The sequence below is a fragment of the Nelusetta ayraudi genome, unplaced genomic scaffold (genome assembly GCF_046127955.1).
Source record: "Nelusetta ayraudi isolate G7.1 ecotype Tasmania unplaced genomic scaffold, CSIRO-AGI_Nayr_v1 ptg000004l, whole genome shotgun sequence".
In the NCBI taxonomy this organism is placed as follows: domain Eukaryota; kingdom Metazoa; phylum Chordata; class Actinopteri; order Tetraodontiformes; family Monacanthidae; genus Nelusetta; species Nelusetta ayraudi.
In genome coordinates, this window is record NW_027466054.1 from 12,756,531 (window position 1) to 12,779,915 (window position 23,385).

The following is a 23,385-nucleotide window of genomic DNA, read 5'->3' on the forward strand; positions in this document are numbered from 1 at the left end:
CTTGACGGGTATGAGACCGAAGGTGTCGCTTTGCCGAAGCTTTGCCAGAGACGCACGAGTGATGCGAAGAGAGGATGGTGCTGAGGCGGCCGCGGAAGATGGCTTTTATAGCGTCCTCAGCCCGGAGGTGGGAGCGGCCCCTACAGGTAAAGCTGCTGCTGCCATCACAGGTTCGTAGCTCGGGCGTGGCGGCTTGGTATTCAGGTTTGTTTACCGATATGGACCCAACGGCTGTCTGCGCATTATTCTACCAGAGGCGTGTTAGGCGTGTGCGTCAATGTCTAAGGTTTTTTTTCCCCCCAATCCTTTTAATTATTACACACCGTCAAACCCTTCAGGCATAGGATCTTGAAACTAGCAGCAGTTAAAGTAGCATTAGCCGTCGGCTGTAGGGGGAAGTCACTCACTCTCGTTCACGAGTTTCACTTTTTGTGGTGAGTTTCAGGCGTTTCTGTGGACCGTCAGGATTTGCTCCAACACCGCCTGAAAACACCTGCTACTAGCCAATGTTAGCACATTAGCTCTCAGTCCACGTGTAAACTATTCCACATTACTTCAGTTTAAATATCAGCCCTTGTTAATCAAGCTTGGAAAAAATGCTGAACAACCAACCCTAGTTGATAAGACAAACTCTATGTTGCACGTTTTAATAGTTAGACCAGCACTTTAAAAACTACATTTCAGGATTGTTAATATCACTAATGCCCGTGCAGAATATATTGAAACAGGATTAGTTACGAATGATGTCTGGAGCTGCAAGGCTAACCAAGTTGACTTCAAAATGTGCCAGTGGCAGCTGTTAATGTGCAAACAAAGAGCTGACTATTCAAACAGGGGCAAATATTTACAGACTGATGGGAATTTCTTTTTAATAGTGCCTGACTGGACAACAAAGAGACACTTGACATAAAATAATGTATTTACTAGATCTGCTACCACACCCCCTGCTATGGTATCAGCCATTTAAGATGAGCACTTCAGAGATGTTGGAAATTTGTATACATTTTATTACATTTTGATGTTAGAAAGCTTATATAATCTTTATTAATTTAGACATGTGCATTTTCTTTTCCTTTAAACTCTACATACGAAAGACAGAGTAACTTAGTTAACCTTTAACTTTGTCTGCCCGTGGGCTGTCCCACACTCCAGTTAACACAAGCTCTAAATTGGTGTGGTGGTGATCTGCTATCAGTATTACACTATAATTACATGTTTGTTGACAGAAATGTTATTCTTTTTTTTTTCTTTTTTTTTTATCATTAAGTGTTTTGGCATTATATGTCATATATGTCATTATATGTTTTTTGACTCTTGAGAATGTGTCCTGACAATCACCAAATATACATTTGCAATGTAGGCAGTAGTATGCATCGCTTTTTTACTCTTTCTAAATAAAGAAAATATGTCACCAAACCTTTCTGTTACAGTTAGTTTTAACAGAAAAACATACTTGTACACCTCCTAACGTTGTACTAGTTACTTAAATCCATCCACATGTATCTGTTTGCCTGTTTGTCAGCATGTTTTAATACAAGGGACCTCAACACAGTGTATACACACATGGTACCTAAAAGCATATTTTACTTGTCAGAAATACAACAGCAAAGCGTTCATTCTCACTCAGTTCAGCACCAACACAACTTCTGTGCTTGAAATGATGATGGAAAAGTTCAAAGTTGATGTAAGCCTCCCGTTTACGCAAGGCTACCACAAAGACCTTTTTCTGCTGTTGTTCCTGTTTTTTATTGTATTGGCAATTTGCCTTGTTTTGCACAACAGCATGATTGTTATCACCTCATTGAATCAGCTCCAGTTCCCATGAGAGAGTTAATCAAAACATTTAATAATGTTTAAAAACATATCTCAATCATTTTAATTAACACTGTTTTCTGTAGTTTGCCAAACTATGGGTAAAAAGTAATTAAAAAAAAATGTCTTAATAAAAAGCCGTTGAATGACATGTTTAGTTTTGGGCTGTTGTTTTTATCACGTTTTGTTAAACAAAGATAACTCTGAAGACATTTATGTAATATACTATTTTCAAATGCAACAAACACACACATGCATATTGTGTGTATGTGTGTGTGTGTGTGTGTGTGTGTGTGTGTGTGTGTGTGTGTGTGTGTGTGTGTGTGTGTGCGCGCGCGCGCGCGTGCGCATATATATATCATATATATTCAGTGTGATACAACACTATTAAATGCAATGGATGCGAAATAGCTCCTTTGGCAAGACAATTCCCTCAGCTCAGTCACAAAACCATCAAGCATACTGGCCATCTAAAACTTAAATTAAATAGTAACATATAAGTAAATATATATGTATACTGTATATGTATCCAACCCATCGCGCCCATTGCATTTAATAGTGCTGTGTCACACTCAGCGAACTCTCTATTCCCAGAATGTCTTGTGCATCCTTTTACCTACAATATAATTTGAAGATCGTTATCATGTTTTCATGTGCCAGCAAGATACATCAAAGATCGTTAGCAGCCCCAAGTATAAGCGCCACACAGCGATGAAAGATTCAGCTGTTTGAAATACTCGCCAAACCTTTTCCTGTATGAAGATGGATAGCGAGCGGGGCACACCTAGTGTAATTGTTTTGAGTGTTTAAAAAGGTATTGTGTAATGCTGAGGCTGTTAGATGAGAAGATAACAGGTCTGGTAGTTTTCAACACTTTCCCACAGAAAAAAACAATCACCTTTTTTTAATTAAATTGTTGTGAAACAAATACTACAATTACCATTAATGTATTTCATGGCTTACGGGTTTACAGTTTTTGCTTTTTTGTAAGTGAATAGGTTTCATATATTTTCTCAGCCTCCAGAAACATAGTGGCAATGGCTCACTTAAAAAATATGGAGCCATCAAAATAAATACAAAATAACAGCAGACGGAGGCACATATAGAAAAGGTTTGCTTTCATTTACGCATTACTTTTCAGTAAGATCCCGCATGAGACATTACAAAATAATGCTAATGATTGTCATTATTAACTCTTTCTCAAACATTTGGCTCTGTGCACTCAGTCATTTTCACCAGTCTTCCCTGCCAGTTACAAGGAGTCCGCATCCATTCCCGTGCTCATAAATCACTCTTTGTTCCTGGTTGTCATTTTAAAGTTTTTGTGACATTTCACAGGCAATTTGGTCCATCATAACTGACAGGATAACTACCTAAGTCAAAGGTGTGGAAGATTTGGTCGGTTGGTCATATCAAAAGGCTGCATTTCTAAAGAATAACATGTTATTTCAGAGGTCACCACAGGACCAATGTGAGTACCAAATTCAAACTCCTCTTACTTGAAATGCAAATCTGTCTTGTGGTACTTCTCAAAAACAACAGATCGTGACCACTAGAGGGTTCAGTGAGCTCCTTGAGCCAAGTCACTCCTCAGTAACTTTGATCTTTTTGCTGCTGATAAACTAAACAGTTACTCTTTCAGAAAAACGCATTGAAAGGTGAAAGCAACTAAACACCACACTACCCCTAGACTTCCTGAGAAGGGAGTGTTCAGTAATTGCTTGGACTAAATGAAAATGCAGCTGGGCTTGTATCAAGATAAGTTTGCTTTTAAGAAAGTTTCATAAGCTGTTTTTCAAACTCCAACAAGAAGATTCTGCTCGTGGGCCAAAGACGCCAAAACACAGCAGCTGAAACTTTTGGCTCTCTTTGTGACGCCGTTTTAAAATAATAAAATACCTGCCAGTGCAGTAGATGTGTAATCATACATGCATGAATGGCGCCCAGGGCTAAAGGATGTCTCCCATGGTGTTTTATAGGGCTTTGGCAAAGGTGGAGAAAGAATTTCCGTGAAGAAATTCCCAAGTGTGGTTTGGAAGTTGAGTGGGTTTACGCAGTAATGATAATGTACAAACCACAAAGTGTCCATCAGTGGGATTAATTAAAATGTTCCAAACATGCACTTCACAATGCATGCTCAATTTTCCAATGGTTTTCAGATTTTTTTTTTTTTACTGAAACACTGGATCACATGAGAAACGATCAAAGAGATCCCGAGTACTCGCCTTCTGGGGGAAAAGAAGCAGAGGAATGCTATGTCACAAAGGTCAGGTTCATGACGAAACCATTAGTAGTGTTTGACATTCAAGTTCTAATCTGAGTCCAACTTGATTTGCTTCATTGTCTTACAGGCAATGTCCACATCTGAAACTCCGAACAGTATAGCTACCTGCTTTTCCTGTTTTTCCTTCGGAAAACCCTTTTTGTTGATGTAGTGGCAATACACTGTCGACAATTCACTGCCAACAGAGATGGATGTCAACCCCAAACATAACAAGCTGCTTGCAAACCAGAAAAGAAAGCTCTTTATTAACCCTCAAAATTCTCAAATGTACAGCAGATGTACACTTGTGGGTTCTAAAAGGGTTTTAACTTCATGCTTTCTTGTCTGCCACATGACGTATTAACTGATTAACCCTGTTTCCAATGTCTTGACAACTCTCAACTGGAAAATCATGTGCTATGAAATCAATCAAAATTGATCATGGCCTCATACGATCAATCACAAAAACAAAACAGTCGAACTACACAAAATAGCATGTTCAACACGTACAAACAAAGGTTTAGTTTTGGCTTCCAGCTGAAACTGGACTGTACATGTTGGTGAAGGGACAAAAGGGGCAGTGAGGTGTTAACAGCACAGACACTTGGTTGAGGCTGTTGTCACTCACTTGATATGGGTATAAGTGTATTCCAGGTTCTTGCTTGTTCGACATTTTCCGAAATGTCTCATTCCCAATAAAGTTTAATTGGTCAGCAGCCATTCCAAGTTGTTTGTCAAACGAGCCTTACAACAGAGTTAATCTATCCTTATTAGCTGGGTTTGATATGATTTTCACTGGAGGCATTTCCGCTGAAGGCTTCAGAAAATTAATTCCTGCGCTGTTAGCAAGTCACAACATAATCACTGTCTTTCTGGGAGTTCTTTCGAAAACACCAACTCTGCCTTTGGCATGACGGAACGTGACGCTGAAACAGCCGGGAAGGTCGGCAGCTAGCTTGCTAAACATAGTTTGATTAAAACACCTTTTTCCCAGCGTTGGTTTTCTTTTGTTGAGTGCTGAAATGGCCATGGCCACTGTATCGATCGATGCTGTGCGTACCAATTGCAAACATGGCACATTGCATTGGCATATTCAAAGTTGAAAACCAGGACATGTGACCATACGCACCAGTAGTTACCTTTAAACAGCCAACGCTGCTATTCAGAAAAGCCATTTAACTTCAGATGATTGTTTGTAGCGTGATGATTCCACCGTAATCATAGTGTTTTCCAAGGGTAACCTCTCATTAAATCTCAACACAAACACACACACACACACACACACACACACACACACACACACACACACACAGGTCTAGTCACTGTGAACCTCTGAACAGCGTGTGTTGCTGCCTGTTTGAAAGCAGCACAGTAATCCAGGATCAGAAAGTACAAAGGGCCCCAGAGTGTTGGTGATGTAAGCACTGTGTCCAGCGCCTTCCCTGCACCCACTCCCACACACCAGTCATGAGGTGTGATCGAGAGCAACGTCCCGACCCTGAAGACTGACAGAACGGGGGCCATGCTGGCATTCTGAACGTCGCTCGTGCGCTCGGACGTCGGGGGGGCATCTCCGCTGGTGACCTGAGACTCAGTGGTAAGGGAGGAGAAATGTTGACCGGCAAACTGCAAAGGAATGCGGTGATAAGCTGTGGGTGAGCGGTGGATCAGCTCGGAGTGACCAGGTGACCCGGGAGACCAGCCACGCCTGTTCATATGGTGCCTCATTTTTTTTGAAAGGCCACGTTGCCTCAGCAGAGTATATCTGGGTAAACATTTACCTAGTCAACGCCTCTGGCAGCGTGTGATTTGAAATGGGTGGTGGATTGTTTGCCGCGAACGTTGTAACTTGCTGTCTCTGTCTTTCCATCCATTCGGCAAGAAACGAAAATCAGTCTGCCGGCTACCGTCTGAATGTTCTGACCCTCATCACAGACGTCTAACCGGCTCTTTGTTGTCATTTGCCTGCATGGAAATATCCCCAGCCGCCTGGTGAACGTCTGGCTGCAGGCTGCAGGCTGCCTCGGGTCACCATGGACCTGCTGCAGGATCCCAGTCACACCATCAGGGGTCTGAACGGACGGCTGAGGGGCTTTTTGGAGCAGGTGAACCGACTGCAGGGGACAAACTGGCGGCTGGAGGCACAAATTGCAGACTGGGGCGTCAGAAGTTTATCACACTCTCAGGACTGGTCCCAGCAGGAACAGACTGTCAGCGAGCTCCGAGCGCAGGTCAGTTTGCTTAATACCGTTCGTCCTCTATGTGTGTTTACTTAGTATCCTTCATTTGAAAATGATCATTTGTAATTGCAATTGCTGTAGAGCGCACACAGAGTGGTATTCCTTGCGCCACGGTCATATTTTCCTCTCGACTCTACGATCACGCGCACGTTACGTTAGCTCAAAGCCAAATTGGCCGGCGGACAACAAGGGCAGGTGTGTGCAGGCCAACAATAAAAAAAAAAAAAGAAAAGCAGCAGTCACAACACAGACACGGCTGACTGGCAGAGCCGATGACAGAACAGCGAACGGTCTTAAAACCTTGTACGCTTCCGTGCCAGCGTTGGCGGTAGAAGTGTCAGACATGTTTGCAGAGCACATCCCGTGTTGTTTTCGCTCAATCCACCATGTGACAACAAGCTCATAAAGACAGGTTAGGATTTCACAATAAGACTTGGTGCGCTGACACTGGTTGTTTGTCTTGGAAGGTTAATGATTTCACTTGAAGGGAAAATGTCAGCATGTGTTTTAACAAGCTCAAACATTATTGGGGGAGAAAATCAGAAACCAAAAAAAGGAAATCCTAGGTGGTTGCATGAAGACGTATAGTGACAAGCTAATTATATGAGTCGGTTGGTTAAGACTTTACCCTACTGCAAAAGAGGACTATATAGCACAGGATTAGCAACAAGTATGCTAGTGCTGGTAAATCAGATGAGCATCCTGCTTTGTCTGCCGTGTTTGTTTAACAATCTTAAAGGCTGCCAAATTCTGTGGAACATCAACGGCTCTGTCGAGCTCTCACATGACCCAACATGATGATTTCAAAATGCTCCCTGGCGCCACTCTCACTGGAATATCAGCACCACTGACAGACAATTTCATGACCCTTTTGTTTTTAATCCTTCACTTGTCTTCAACATTTCAACATTGTTCCAATGGCAGGACTCCCAGAGAAACAGAATTAGCTTTGCTTTCGAAGAAATTTCTGTCCACATGTAACATAATGTTAAGAATAGTTAGGTTTGGTCAGAAGTGATCGCAATTAATTACATTTTTTTTTTTTGTTTTGCATTTAGCCAAAAGTTAGAAAAGTTAGTCCCACTGAGATCAAAAACAGACGCATCCAAAGTAGCTGCGAGACAGTTACAGGGGAGGTAGAGTGAGAAAACTCAGTAATCTCAGTGTTATGCAACACAGTAGGCAATACATTATACAGACACATTTACATATAATTTCATTCTTGGCACAAAAAAAAGGGTATAAAGGAAGTTTGTTGTATTTACTCATAACTCACTAAATGTAGCCCTTGTATGGCAAGTGGTCAACAGGAATCCTTGATATTTAAAGTTATTATTATTATTTTAAATGAATTTGTTTAGATTCCTCATTAGTTCATTTTGGGCAGTTTTGGTATTTCATTTCTTTTATTGGTAAAGAACATCACTATTGTTTTGTCTGAGTTTTAGACCATGTTATAAGAGATGAAGTTGTTTCGTTCCGTCTAAAACATTTTGTGGATCATGGAAGCGTGCCAGTTGGTGTTTCTGAACAGTAGTGGACAGTGATGTTACAAGGGAAAAAAAGGCCTGATTTGGGATGTTGTCCAAGCTTTGTGATGAAAGTGATATGTAACGTACGACCCACCACAGATCTTTGAGGAACCCGCTGTTTTACTGTCAACACCTTCAAGGCAGAACCCTCCTGTCAAAACAGCCTTTGCACAGCTTAGCAAACCCATCCAACTGTCTGCTATAAGAAACAAATAGATGAAAGACAACCAAGTAAGGTGATATGATGAACGCTTTTACAGACCTTAAGGAAGTCAATAAACAGACTGTGTTATCAGAGCCGCAGTTGCAATCTTCTTGGCTGTAGCACTAGGTTGTTGTTTTTTCCTTTGTTTTTTTTTGTTTTTTTAGGGTTTTTCTTTTTTGCACAGAATGACGTTGCTAGCCAAATACTGTTTTAACTCTGGAGGCTGCAGTCAAAGGTGAGTGTGTGACTCTAGCAGTCAGGATTAAATCACTGTGAGCAACAGGATGCAGCCAAGCCATTTGAGGTGTACAGTCTGGGTGGATAATTGGAGACAGGAGAAGGCAGGGCAAAGCGCTGAAAGCTAGTAAAGAGGCCTGATTGATGGGGCCATACGGCAGACAGTTGCAGAAGCCGGGATATTCTGGGCAGAAAGACAGAAACTAGCAGGAAAGGCCAGTGAGCAGAGGCTAGAAGGCACAGTGGATAGCTAGTGGCTAGCAGCCAAGATACATTATGGGAGGTTAGCGCTAGCTGTCGGCTCTGCTGTCTTTTATGTGCTTTAGCCCATCAGCTAAGTTGTGGAGGCTTGATGCTGGGCCAAATGTGTTCTCCACCCTCAACCGTGCTGGCAAGCTCACAGACGACTGATTCCTCACCTGATAGAGCTTGAGTCGAGTTATTATTTGCATTCAGGAGTTAATGAGCTGGAGTCAACTGGTGCATCAGTTCCAGAGATCTTATCTGGGAATTCTGGGAATTATCTTGTCTCACTGAAACATAAACATAGTAAGTACATTTGACAGTCATGTATCGTGTCACTGATGACTGTCTGTCATTTTTGTGTTCCTTTCCTTGCAGATGTTTGCTTTGATGGTTTTGAAGCTACTGCAACCCTAAATGACACAAACTAACATGTTTTTATAGTTGAAGATGCAAGATTTGGCCTGCTCTCGAACTTTGTTTCTCTGCCCTGTGTACATTATAGGTATGAATAACTCGGGAATAGAGCTTTTGTCTAGGTTCTGTGCAACAAGTTGTATCTAAAGTTCAACGGTATGAACATACTTTACACTGATGTACAAGGCAAGGAACATGTAAGTGTTACACAAGAGTGTAAGTGCAGTAACATACCTGTGTCACTCTGAGTTTCACAATCAATTCAAAAGACGATTTCAACACCAATTCTCATTTAAAGTGATGACTCCGCCTCAGAGAAACTGCGGTCGGACCATTCAAGGGTTGCATATTGTTCTTGTACTTCCATCAGACTGATTTCATGATGTTTTTTCGGTCCCGTCAGGTTGGTAAACTGCTGATGGAGAACGCCCAGCTGGCACTTCAGTCAGACAGCATGAAGTCCAGAGCTGCTGCCATCCAGGCCAGGTCAGCTGTATTCACAACAAATGCCTCCCACCTTCATCGACAGTGTTGTCTGGGTCATAGACACTGGGTCGTGCAACACAAACACGTCCAACTATCCCATTTATGTCAAGTGGTCGAGCACCAGAAGAGAAACGTACATTAGGTTTCTATTAGTATGATGCAAATATGCCAAAATAAAAACATAGTACTATCTTGACTGGCCCATGAACTTGTTATTTGGGTTTTTTTGGGGGGGAATTCAGCCTTTTATGATGTGACTAGAGCCAGTTCTAACTCCTGTGAGGCAACCTGCATACAAATCCTGCCTAGGCTTTGTGCCACGTTGGCACTTTCACTTTTGCATTGATGCAGAGTGACACTGAGTCACCCCCACCCCCCACACTCCTCCCCTCCTCCTGTCAGCCATTAACCCCTGAAGGACAGTGGTGTCAGAGAGCAGCTTGAAACAAATACCCCTGTCCTATTTATAGCTCTCAAGACTGGCCAAGTGTCTGGACTCACTTTTTTATGTTGAAGTGATGGTTTGTTTGTCCTTCCTGCTTGTGTTTAGGAACTCTGCAGTCACTGAATTTTATTTTCTATTATGATACCGCAATCTTCAACACCTGAGGCGCTTTAACCACCAAGTGTTGAAATCCTCTTTGATTAAAAGGGCATGTTTTGAGTTAGAGCAGGGGTGTTACAATAATTATATAATAAATCAAATTTTCCTGTCATTTGTGTTATTTATGTATTATTAAATGTAAAGTACAAAGTAATGTTCAGATATTCACTAACTACATTAAGTTTTGTTTTTTTTTGCTACGTGAATAAATAAAACCCTGAGTTAGCCCCTGAAGCATAAAGACCGCTCAATCATGTTGTCATATAGTCATAGTTAGAATAGAAGGAAGGAAGAGATAAACAAAAAAGCTAAATGTAATAGTAAAATATATCGTAAGTATAAGCTGAGAAGAGTGACAATTAAGAAAGTAATTTAGAGCTGCCATGGATGAATAAATATTTAAAAGGGGGCCCTGGGCCAATAAAATTTGAGAACGACTGAGCAAGAGGCCTTTGTGAGTCAATATGAAGGAAAATAATGTGAGAAGTAGATTTTTAAATAAAAAAATACTGCTGCTTTTATTTTGAAATCATCAAGTCTAAACTGTGATGTACACAGACAGAGCTGTCGAGACACACATTTGACAATAGTGCACACTGTATGGACAGCGCCATGGCAGCACGGCCGAACTTGGCGCGTTGTGGTGTCAGAGGTTGTTTTGGTTTGCGGCTACTGCAGCTTTAACTGGGATTGCAGCCTTGGCTAATTGCAATTCCAGTTCAGGGCAGCTAATAGGAGCTGGCAGCTCTTGTGATTCTGTTAAAAGCTGCTAGCAGGTTGCATAAGCTTCCAAGAGCCTCTGTGTCAGCTGACACGGCCACAGTCTGAGCTTGTTGATACACTTGCGTGGAAATTTGTAGATTGACTCCAGTTTTCAGGAGTAGAGGTTGTAAACCGTTCACCGATAATTGACTTGCACTTGCAATGGGATAAGTGCTCATACAAAACCTCACCCAAAACACAACTCTTTTGTGTATTGATGACTCATTCTTACTCTTACTTACTAGTTTGGAAAGCAAAAATAAAGTGCAGCATTGAGAATAAAGAAATAACACACATGACTGACATGCAGCAAACTGTTGCGAAGACCTCTGATCTTAGCTAGCCAATCAGCAGACTGACTAGACCACTAACTGCTACCATGAAGCAAGAGCTACTCATTATGTCCGATGTATTGACTTATGTGACTATATTCTGTTTAGCCTACCTAATGACCCACTGATCGTATGGATTAGCATGTTAATCTGTTCAGTGCGTTCCAGTGGAGAGTAGCATATATTTGATTTCATGCCTTTGTTTTTTTTTTTTTGTTTTTTTTTAAAAAGCCTCTTAGAGAAGAACATTTCTTCCTTTTTCTTCCTTTTCCCATGATTTGAAAATCCTGAAAGGGTTTTACTGACCATTGAATTAACTGTGTCATGACCAAATACATGAAAGCAATCTTTGCCTGTTGACCTTAAATCATAGGTGTGAGGTGGAGGAGAAGAACACCAGGCGTCTTGAACAGCAGGTTGATGTGCTCAGGCAGTCGAAAAGCACGGCGGACCAGAGGAGCGTGACACTGCAGGCGGACATTCGGCACTCCATGACGGAGCTGCAGGAGATGCACCAGGACTTTCAGGTACCCAGATGCAGCGCTGATATCCCAATGTTTTTTTTTCCAACCTTCCAAAAATGTTTATCACAGTAAGGTTTTTCCCGCGGTTGTCGTCAGAGATTTTATGTCTAACATGACAGGTTTGTAAGTACCATGTAGGTTTTTGAGTAATATTTTTCAAACCAGTAAGAATCCCTGCAACTTTTCATGTGCTATATTGTTGTATCTTCCTTTGGTTTGCTTTGCCAATACAGTTTCCTTCTTCAGTTATTTTTCCATCGCGTTGAAGTTTTGCAAATATTTGTTTGAGATTGGCAGAAATATAAGTTGCAATACCACACACGGCCACTGGGAGGGGGGGGGGACACCTGAAGCATTTTTTTTAAAATCCAACAAACAAACACTGCTGTAACGGTCCAGTTGTGATGAATAGTTACAACATACAAGCTGTGTTCGTACCTTGCATCTCCTCTCCAGTTTCCTTTGTGAGGGAGAATCGAAAACCCTCAAATAGACCATTAATATTTGCCATGCTTTGCTGATACTGTGGCTGGCCGCGCCATAAATAAATAAACACGTAGGAAATATCAAAACTGGGTGCATGTAAGAGTGTAAGCTGGTGGTCCTTGTGAGCACGAGAGGTTGGAGGGTAGAAGTGACTGATTCCTACTGAATCTGATTGTGGGGTTCTAGCGTTAAACGTTGTAACTGAAAAACTGAGTGCAAAAGCTTTGTATGGAAAAGAGCTCTGGGAAAGAAATAAAGTGTTTTCATGGATTTGTTGTGTGTTTGGTCATTTCAAGGCTTGACATGAAACACTCATGCAGGAAGGACTTATCAATGCATTTGTTTTCCATTTAAGCTCCTTTCCTCAGTCCAGTGCAGCTTTTTGCAGTGGTGCCCCACTGCAGGATTAGTTAGGTTGGACCCAGACGTGCATTTGGTATGCCACCCGGACTTGGCTGCAAACTACAGTTTTCCAAAAGGCCCAGTTTGGTTAACCAAAAGACTAGCAGGCCTCGGTGTGTCAACTAGTTGCTGTGTACGTGGTGCTTCAAGCACACAGTCAGGCAGTTAATTCCTTGCTGTGTGCCCTTTCACTTCTCCTCGAGGGGGAAAAAAAAAAGATTTGCATGATGCTGTGAGTTCTCAGCTGACTCCCTCCTCAGCTCCAAAGCTGCCATTCCCGTTCGCCAGGTGTCTCCGTCCTTTCGTGTTCCGCTACCGTGTTTGCCGTCTCGCCTGGTTTGTTGTTTTAAGCTCGTCAGTGTGATCATGGAGCCGATATTAGCACGAAGCGCGCCAAAGCCCTTTGTCCCCTGTTTTCCCGTCAGAGGCTAATTTACCAGAAGCCGCATCATTCGGCGTGCGAAATACACAACTTAAATGATACCCCACAATCTACATTACCAGTAGCCTTTTGTACTTGGACCTCATGGTCCCGTCAATACGTCTTGTTGATGCATGGGTGGGTATGTGTGTGTGTGCGTGCGCCTGTGCGTTCGATCCGTGAGAGTCACGCTTCATCACATTTAATGATCCCTCCCCCCCCCCTCACTCTGACCTCATCCAGCACTTCTGTCTCCCTCCATTCCCGTCTTCTCCTCCTCCTCTTTGGCCGTTCCTGCTGACTAATACCTCCCTGTGACGTCCTGCACACGCACACACGCACACGCGCGCGCACACACACACACACACACACACACACACACACACACACACAGCAGTTAAAATTCTTTTTTTTTCTCTTGCCTCTGCATTGCTGGCTCGACTGATTCCAATCTCCCACACACGCACGCACGCACACACACACGCACACACACACGCACACACACACACACACACACACACACACTCACACAACAGCAAACACAGAGCTGCTGTTTTCATCTCCACACAGGCTTCCTCTAAAAAAAAAAAAATCAGCTTGAAGCTTTCCTTTCCTCTCTCAGTGTTGTCACTCTGTGCATCATTCACTCTGTTTTCATCTCCCTCTCTCTTCCCCATTCCCCTCTCCCCTCCCCCTTCCCCCTCCGTGACTCCCCTGGTTGGCTGTCTTGCAGGCAGCCCGGGCTGTACAGCTGCAGCGGGCCGGGTCCTGCGATGCTCTGCTAGTGACGGCAGCAGCAGCAGCTGGGAAGGAGCAGCAGCAGCAGCAGCAGCAGCAGCGGGAGGAGGAGGATGGCACAGGGATGGAGCTCACCCAGCTCCTCGACCGAATCAGAGCCCAGTGCGACCAGAGCCGACTCCCCGGCCCAGGTCAGAGGCACGTTAGCTCGGGTGCCGCATCACATCTGCTCCCCGGCTTACCGAGCCACGCTGGAGCAGCAGCAGCAGCAGCAGCAGTCGGAGGAGGAGCCGTCAGTGAGGTAGCTACACTCTCTCGCATCTTCTCTTATGCCTTCGTCTTATGCCTCTGTCACAGCGCCCGGGCCCTCTGCCAGCCAGACACACCCTCACCTCAAACTCCAGACTTGTCCACAACAAGAGCAGACGGGCGTTTGTCCTCAGCGGCAGCGTCAGTGGCAGTCAGATGTTTGTCCGATGTTGTTCAAGCAAGCTGCAGGCTGCAGATTTGCTGTAATTACAACTCCGGTGTTTGCCCTTTTCTTTGCAGGTTTGCGCAGGCTTGTGCGCGGTTTGTCTCCTTGCGTGTACTTCACCTTGTGCCAACAAGACATAATCCAGTCAAGAGCTATAAAATATGATCGGTTGCCACGCGGAATAAAGGACCCCCCTGGTCTTTATTAGGTGTTGAAGTGAGCCCACACGCAATCTTTTATCTTGAAAAGACAAAAAAAAAAAAAAAGAAAAACATGATTTGCCTGTGGCATTTGTTGGTACGCTGAGGCTGAAGTTGACCTACAGGCATTTAGTTGTTGTGAGGAAAAGTGTTCCCGGCCCGGGAGTGTTTCTGTGCCCCAGTTCAGCTGTGTTGAACCACAGTTCCATGGCTCTGCTCTGTAACTGCACAAAGAGTTCTTGTCAAAGGCTGCAAGGCCGCCACATTTCTAAAATGGAAGGTTTATACATTTTTGGTTCTAGTTTCTGTACTCTTCTCTCCTTCCTGACCAATAGCCCTGACCAGCATATTGATAGAAATACTATTATTTCTAACTATGCCGCTGTAGCAGTGAAACAAAGACCGTGCACAGCAAGTCCATGAGAGCATATTGAGACTGTGTCTTAGTCCTAGGGACTGATTAAAATACCTGGGAATTATTCAACTGCAATCCTAGAGTCAATGTAGGAAGGCAATTTTTTCTTTTGTGCCTCTTTTGCAGTAAAAAGTGAAAAGCTCCAGTTTTCGATGGCAAATCTAAGAAGAAGCCACTTGCAGCTTCTAAATTCCCAATCAAAAAAAAAACTCAACTCGAGTGGAGGTCTCAGAGGACTTATTTCCTTTTGAACATGCACACATTAGTCATGTGATTCTTATGTCACAAGAACTACAAGAGTTGCTTATGACACGCGAAAAAAAAGATGCCTTAGCAAGTCAAGGCGCGTAAGCAGGAAATAATGAGAGTGATTTCAAAATCATCAGTTGATTGGAAAAACAATGGGCGTTGTATTTGTTGTCATCGCTGCGGTTTGTGAGGTTAACCGACATGTTTTTATTTCCCAATATCTTCTTTCAGTATTCCACAGTGAGTGAATAACTGTTAAAGTTTTATCATGAATGTGTTGATTTAGCAGCAATGGATGGTGAACCACAGAGGGAAAAAGAGCTAATTTGCATTAGACAGCAGCTGCTGGTCATGTGGCAAGAAAAGACTAAACGTTGACATTCTAATCCACTAAATGAGAGCCAGTTAAACAGAGTTTAAAGTAAGATTGATGTGTTTTGAAAAAAATCATCTTTTTCACTTTTTACTTTAAAAAAAATCAATTTGATTTTCCTGTTAGTTTTAATGAGCACTTTTCAATAGGCAAGCAAGGAAAACGGCCACATTTTCATTCCTTCCTCCCTTTTCCTTTTGGACATTCCCTTACAGGGCTGCCACAGCCAATGACTGATTTATGGGCATTTACTTTAGTGAGCCGGTTTGTACAGCCAGTTGCCCTTCCTGACACAACCCCTAGCATTTCTCTGGGCCTGGGACCAGCACCAGCTATGCCACCCACTGTCACTTCATCAATATGATGATTTTCCACAATTACTGAAGCGCACGCTGTAAAATATTGGCGTACAAAACAAACTAAGCCAGACACAACCGCTTGAATACCCTTTTATTTTTCCGTCCGTCTATCCTAACTTTGCTCAGGGGAGCACGGTGGGGACAAAGGGTGTGAAGCAGCCATCAGCTGCAAAGCGTGTCGCACAGTTTGCTCAGCTGTGTGTACTCTGATGATGCCCAGCGTATGTTTGCCTGTGCTCAAACACACGCGCTTCCGAAAGCTTCACCTGTGGCTGCTTCCCCTCCATTGAGATAGTGAGAAGCTTTAACCTGAAACATTACTGTGTCTGTCTGCCTGTCTGTCTGTCTGAACCCTGTCACATTAACGAGGAGGAGGCGGCATGGGCGCAGGTGAGCTCTGGCAGCGCTGCCCTGAGGGAGGCCCGGGCTGAGCTGTCTGAGGCCCGGAGGCAGTGGCACACCCTGCAGGTGGAGATTGAGACTCTACACGCCCTGGTAGGAACGACACCGCAGTCAGCCAACACCCTATGAAACTGATATGACTGGAACGCAAGCTGCGTGTGTCAGGATGACAAAAAGTATGTTGTGTATTTTGAAATGAGAACAAAGTGATTGACGGTAATTTGACGGTAATTTGAGTGCTTGAAGGTAATGGACGGTTATTTACATGAACTGAGCCTCGGCTCACTTCTAAATGGTTTTGAAAACTTTGATAGGACCAGTGTTGGTCAAGGTTACTTTTCAAATGTAATTGGTTACAATTACCGGTTACACCACTGAACGTGTTATAGTAGTGCAACTGTTTCCATTACTCTATCAAAATAATGGAACTAATTACATTTGATTACATTTTGATTACTTTTCTAGTTGTTGAAGAAATGTTGTCAGCTGTTTAGACTTGTTCAGCTTTCAGCAACACTCAAAACAGACAGAGACAATTCAAAATGGCAGGCGAGTGGGGGGCGCAATTCCAAACTTGACACGGGAACCAATCAGAAGCATCAGAATGGCATCAAACTTTCATCTGAGGAGGGAAACATAAAAAAGGATGGTGCTTGGGCACCAAAGCAACAAAAATAAAATAGTTAAACAGAAAGACCAACTTTTCTTGTAAAAATTGGTCAGATGTAATCAAAAATTGTAATCATGAATAATTCCATGAGTAACTGTAATTTAATTACAATTTTCCTGGTTATGTAACCAATTACAATTATTTTTTTTATTTTGTAATTAAATTACTTAATGCATTGAACTCGTTACTCCCCAACGTTAGATCCCCCACAATTCCATTCCCACTCAGGAACTTAAGTGAGAAAATGTTTCCATTCAATTAGGTAAAGGTTTACAGTCCAGCAAAAACATTGTTTACAGTATGATTTTGCACAATAGGATTTCAATATAATTTTAGTTTGGCCACTGTCAGCGGTGTTGACTGTCATGAGCAGCCATTAGGACTTTATTTCTGGCATTATCTTGCTTTGATTGGATTTATGACACATCCCACTGCTCAACTTGACCAGTGAGGGTTTTAGCAGCATTAAGACAGCACTGCTGCGGTGAAGTCACTGCCCCACTAACTCTCAGTTGCCTCCCGCTTCTCAGGAGAAAGGCCTGGAGAACTCTCTGCAGAGCACGCAGCAGCTCTACTCCAGCCAGCTGCAGGACCTCTCCAAGGTGATCGGCGGGCTGGAGAGTGAGCTGGAGCAGGTGCGGAGCGGACTGGCCACCCAGCGGCAGCGCCACAGCCAGCTGCTTAACACCAAGATGAAGCTGGAGCGAGAGATCAGCACCTACCGCCGTCTACTGGACCGCGAGGAAGGCAGGTGAGGCCCCAGGAGAGGAGCAGGCAGAGCGTGAGAACCAGCAGGAAATGGTAGTTCATGGAAAATGTTTTGTTTTTGTCTTCCGTGATGCCACCCAAGTGCGGAATCTTCTCAAGGATCAGTTAAACGTCTTATAGAATCATGCAGGATATAAAGTCTAACTCTCAGTATAAACGTTTTTTTTTTTATAGACATTGAACAGGTGTTCAGTGTTATGACTAAGAAACTTTTCCACGGCTATCAAAAAGAAAGCAAAGTGGAAAATGATTAGTCTTTTATGTGACTGTCAGACTCATCTTTCTCGGGTTTTCAGTGAGGTTAAAGCCGGCCATTCTGTCCCGGATTACTCACAATACGCGTTGCGCAGACTCAAAATCCATCGTAATCGCAAATGAATTCAATGTCTGGCTGCCAAGGCACTTTTTGACATCCTTTGGTGACTCAAAGCTGTACAAAATGCATCTACAGAAGTGAAGACAAAAGGGTGATTCCTGGGAAGACAACGAGGCTCCGAGCAGCAACTGAGCCAAAGTGAAAAAAAAAATTCTCAGACAGAAAGTTAGAATGTAGCCGGTCTGCACAGCATTCCGCTCTCTCTCTCAGCTATGTCACACCGACAGAGGATTCCATTCACTCACGACTTCCCCTTGCACGGGCTTTAATTACACAGTGTTCCCATTGTCTTTGCACACCTTGCAGCTCCAATAACGGACATGTAATCACTTATTGGTTTAAGTAGGGCGAAACATAATTGTCACAATTGAAAAATGATTCCGAACTCTCGCCTTTCCTTCCTTGTGCTGGGTTTAAGTCACAGTTGCTTGCAACTGGCAGTGGAACCTTGGCAGCTCGGTGAAACAGGTTGGTCTGGAGTTATGACATGTACACATAAAGTTGAGACTAATGTGTCTGCTGGGTAATTTAATGAGGAATATTAGTAAATCAAAGCCTTGTTCAGGCAGCACATGAAGGCTTCCGCATTTAGCAATAAGTTTCGTAAAACAGACTCAGGGTTGGTTTTGGCGGTTTGCTGATGAAATGCATACATGCATGTATGTGTAAGTGCATGTATTGATCTGTTGTAGGCTTCTGGCAATAAGAGACATCATGCCTCTCTTGCATTTCTCAGAGTCTTACTGAAACAAAAACGCACATGTCGCTCACGTACTGGGATGTTGTTCCCTCTCTACCGCCGTCAGGTACATGGGCTTTAATGGGCAGGCGGCGGCCCTGCGCTCTTGGAGGTCAGCGGCGGAGACGCCCAGGGAGAGCCGGCTGGAGAACGGCTTCAGTGACCCCGCCGTCACCCCGGATGAACCTAAGTCCGAACCCCTGCCTGACACTCCCTCCCTCCTGCCAGCAGACAGTAACGGGCTGAGCAAAAGCATCTTGCAGAGGCAGCAGAGCCTGGTCATACTCACTGGTAGGACTCACGCAATGGCATCGCACTCACAGTCACACACAGTTATAGATTGTTACAGCTTTGTTCTCACCTGGGAGGGAAGTAAGAAGGTACAAATACTTTGTTACTGTACTTAAGTAGATTTTTCTGGTATCTGTACTTTACCTTAGTATTTCTTTTTGACAACTTTTTACTTTTACTCCCCACATTTGAACACAAATGTCTGTACTTTCTACTCCTTTCGTTGGAAAAACATCCTTTAAAAACATCCATTCCTTTAAAAAAAAAAAAAAAAAAGTGTTTAAAATATGCACATTCTGTTGGAAGTAAATAGTTGTTGCTTGAAGTCAGCAATGAATTCTGCTATTGTGTTAATGAAAGTGGATCGGCTTTGTGGTGACTCTGGTCAGTTCAGTCCAGATTATTCTGACACAACATTTATGCAAAATTTCATTTATTGTTAAAAAAAAAAAAAAAGTTTACTTTTTATTGAAGTACTTTTCAGAATCAGTACCTGTTACTTTTACTTGGGTAAAAGAATTTAATCCGTACTTTTACTTTTCCCAGATTTATTTCACTCAAGTATCCATACTTATGCTTAAGTACAGAATGTAAATACTTTTGCCACCTCTGGTTGTCACAGAGCCGGAGCAAGATAAAGACCTGCCCATTGCCACCGTGAAGACTCAGGAGATTCTCCAGGGCAACGTGGTGCGAGAGAGCGCGGAGGGTCACGGCACCATCGAGTGAGTATCGACGTCTTCCGGGCCGCCATCCACACAATCCCCCCCCCCCCCGTCTGCGCTAACTGCATCTCTGCATCGTCATCCAGACACATGCCTGGCTTGCACAATGTGCCAAGGCCTTCACACCTATGCGACTTTTCTTTGAACTTAATGACTCATTACGCAGAAATGACACAATCAGCGCCATCAGGTCGGACAAAGAGGAGCAACCTTGACACGTCAGCCAAGTTACGAGGCACAGGAGACTTTATTCCCATGAATTTTTTGCACACATCACAGCGCAACATGCAAACCCTGCCCCTTTAATGGCTTTCAGCGTTTGATGTAGGCAGGGCGTCTGGGGCGCAGTCTTCAGGGCGTGCCAACTATTATTCTTGGACGAGACCTGAGAGAATTTCTTTGTTTACGCTTCAGGTGTTGCCAAACCGCGTTTATGTACGCACGCAGGCGCACGCAGGCGCACGCGCACGCAGGCGCACGCGCGCGCACCCACACACAAGCACACACATATACACACATGGTGCGTTGTGTATAGAGGAGGCTCCACAAAGCACTAGCAGACAACTCAGTCTTAGCGCAATGATGTCCAGACGGTATGACTCACTTTAACTTATTTCCATCCATCCATTTTCTATCGGCACTAAACATTGATCCTGTGGGTCACTGGGGTGCTGGAGTCAATCCCAGTACAACCATTCTATTGAATGAAGTTTAATTTAGTTTATTCAGATCAGCAAGTCCTCATGCGTTATTTGGTGCATTTCATGCAATGAAAGGGAAGTTTTTAAGTCTGTGTGTGTGTGTGTGTGTGTGTGTGTGTGTGTGTGTGTGTGTGTGTGTGTGTTCAATGGCATGATTAACTTTTATTGTACTGCCCCCAGGTGGCCAATAATAGCAATTTTGCGATTTCATTGCGCAACATGACATCAACCAGTTTGTAGTGAACAGCACTTACACTTCAGCTAATGCACCTGGGTTATCCTCCTTTGTTTTATATTGTTGCTTTTATGACTCTGTTAAGTAAGCAATCAGGTTTAGGATGATGTCATATTCAGTAATAATAGTACTATTCAATGAACACACCTTACGAAATAGGATTCAAATTATGAATCCTTTCAAGACAAAGTTGGAGGTAGTTGGACAGCAGGTTGCACAACTGGTGGATTAAAATCCACAAGGGGATTAAAATTCTCTGACTCAGTTGACCTGATCCCCATTGAGTTGCTCGTGAGCCTTAAAGCCGAGAATATGTACATGACACTAGAATCTCAGAGACAGAGATGGAAGCAAAGGCAGAATTTTAAGACCATGAAACAGAAAGTAACATGATTGTGTCTCAAAGTTCTGTCCGGTCTGTGGGATCTTCTCTTTTCACCGCCAGTCATCTGCCTCCATCTCTCTCTGTTCAGTGCATCCTCCATTATCACACCAACTAACCTCATGTCCTCCTTCACCACATTCATGAATCTCCTCTCCGCTCTTCCACCAGGCCCCCTGCCTGCCACTTCCAACCTCAGCATCTTTCTACTCATAGATATTGAACTATCTATCCTCAGTACATGTTAGTCTGGCTTCTCTGTCTTTATCTCCAAAACGTCCTCATTCCTGATCCCGTCCATCCTGGTCACTTCCCAAAGAGTTTGACATTTTACGCGCTGCCCTCTTGTCTTCTCCTTAAAACCAGACCTCATCACCGCTATCACCACCGTCTTGCACACTTTTCTATTCAATCTTTCAGACTCTGCTTCACCACAAGTCACACGTCACACTCTACTCCACCCCTTCTAACTTGCGTGCTTCACCTTTTTATGTAATGACAACTTGTTACAGCGCGTTCCAAATTGGTCTGGGTGTGATGTCAAGTTGTTTGAAACTGATTGAGGACCCGTGCACTGAAACGGTGGTCTGTCGCTGCTCATCACACTGTCCTTCACCGTCCCGCAGGACGGAGAAGATCGACAAGGTGATCAAACAGTGGGAGGGCTCCTTCTTCAGAGGGAACCCCAAGCTGCGCAAGAAGTCAGTGTCTCTGCGCTTCGACCTGCACATGGCCGTGGCGGACGAGGGTTGCGCGCAGACCAAGCAGGACAGCCTCCCCGACGTGGAGGTGCGTCTCATCATGAAGAGATCCCGCAGCATCCCCACCATCACCCAGTAACTCCACCTCTCCCAGTCTTTTGGACTTCATGCTTTTAAATATAACTCCTGATGAGAGAGAGGGAGGAAGAGCGGCCCGCCAGGCTTCGACTCAGACAGTGACGAGAATCACCCATGAGGGTTTGTCTCCATTTTTATAGCACCGGAAAACCACATTAATGCACATCAGAGCCATATTACAGAGGGCAACAGCCTTGGCCATCGACATCACAATGATGAGAAAGTGTTTCTTATCGCTGGCGCCATTCCGTTTAGAGGTCACTGTCCAAAATGATGATCAGAATCGCACGGCGCAGCCTTCGATTTTAATTAACACTCGGTAAAAGAGAATGAATGAATAAATAGATGTGGATAAATGGACGTAGGTCACAATGAGCTTCTGTAAAACATATTAGAGTGGACAGGGGGGAAATAATTAGATAAAAGATTAAGACATTTCTCTGCTTCCTCCCACACTCCAAAAACATGCACGTGAGGTCAATTGAACATTCTAAATTGTCCGTAGGTGTGCATGTGAGTGTGAATGGTTGTTTGTTTCTATGTGGCCCTGCGATGACCTGGCGACTTGTCCAGGGTGTACCCTGCCTTCGCCCTAAGACAGCTGGGATAGGCTCCAGCAGACCCCCGTGACCATGAATAGGAATAAGCGGGTATAGAAGATGAATGAATGAATGACATTTCTCTGGCAGCAGATTTTTTTTACAGCCTCATTAGTGTTAGACATTGTCACACAAAGCAGAAACGTCACACTATAAAGTCAATATGAAGGATTTCACTTGAATGTTTACGTCTGCTGCATTATCGCCTATATTAAAATAATGATCCCACTAACAAAATTCTTAATTCTCACTTTTAGTTATTAGTGGAATGAATATTTCCAAAAACCCCAGTCAGTGTATCATGTGAATGGCTGCTCGGCCATCTCTCCCTGCCCTCATCACACCTGTACAGTCCCCTAACGCCTGCAGCGCTTAACTCACTGAAGCTCTTTGATCTCTGCAGTAAATTCTTAGCGTGAGGAGACATAAATATTTTTGCCTTTCAACTCAACTCAAGATAACTGTTCACTGTGACGTTTGCAGTGAGGTTCACGCTCACCGGGTATGTCATGCCTGTCTGAAACACAAGGGGGCAGCACTTGTAAATGATTAACTTTGCGGCGTCTCTTGACAGCGGTTGTGCGCCTCTCTGTCGCTCGAGGAGTGTTTGTAATAAGGTTACAGTTGGCACTGAAGACATGGTAGAGGAGAAGAAAAGGCATTTGGGTGCCTCGGAGTTTGTGAGACTGAATATTTATAAGATATTATCTATGCAGTTCTGTGCTTGATTTTGCTTTGCTTCATGAAGCACACTCTTCATTTGTGGGAGCTCTGTAACCTTGCCATGAAGCGTTGCGCTTTTATCTATCAACTTATAGTTTAAAATAAATTATTATGAGCAGACTGTTGTGTTTTCTCTTGCATGTCTACTGTCATAATTGCA

At 43.6% G+C, this 23,385-nt stretch overlaps 1 protein-coding gene across 3 annotated transcripts; it reads left to right on the forward strand.

The window, feature by feature from the left end:
• The first annotated feature begins 24 nt into the window (after positions 1–24).
• On the forward strand, positions 25–23,346 carry krt222 (keratin 222). 3 transcript variants are annotated; one of them, XM_076035531.1, is made up of 10 exons: positions 25–146; positions 6,061–6,306; positions 9,353–9,435; positions 11,507–11,660; positions 13,700–14,005; positions 16,145–16,270; positions 17,378–17,598; positions 18,798–19,021; positions 19,644–19,746; positions 21,691–23,346. In XM_076035531.1, the coding sequence occupies exons 1-10, from the start codon at positions 75–77 to the stop codon at positions 21,902–21,904; spliced, it is 1,749 nt and encodes a 582-aa protein (XP_075891646.1). In that variant the 5' UTR covers positions 25–74; the 3' UTR covers positions 21,905–23,346. The 3 variants fall into 3 exon arrangements, with proteins under 3 accessions (XP_075891646.1, XP_075891652.1, XP_075891655.1); XM_076035537.1 differs by having other exon boundaries at positions 16,148–16,270; XM_076035540.1 differs by lacking the exon at positions 25–146 and adding an exon at positions 5,363–5,672.
• Positions 23,347–23,385: the final 39 nt, after the last annotated feature.

What these genes read in the sequence shown, in the direction of transcription:
- krt222 (XM_076035531.1), top strand. Translation starts at nt 75, where the DNA reads ATGGTGCTGAGGCGGCCGCGGAAGATGGCTTTTATAGCGTCCTCAGCC. An exon ending in AGATGCACCAGGACTTTCAG is followed by an intron (nt 11,661 to 13,699) that starts GTACCCAGATGC and finishes GCTGTCTTGCAG; the next exon opens with GCAGCCCGGGCTGTACAGCT. An exon ending in CTGGACCGCGAGGAAGGCAG is followed by an intron (nt 17,599 to 18,797) that starts GTGAGGCCCCAG and finishes TACCGCCGTCAG; the next exon opens with GTACATGGGCTTTAATGGGC.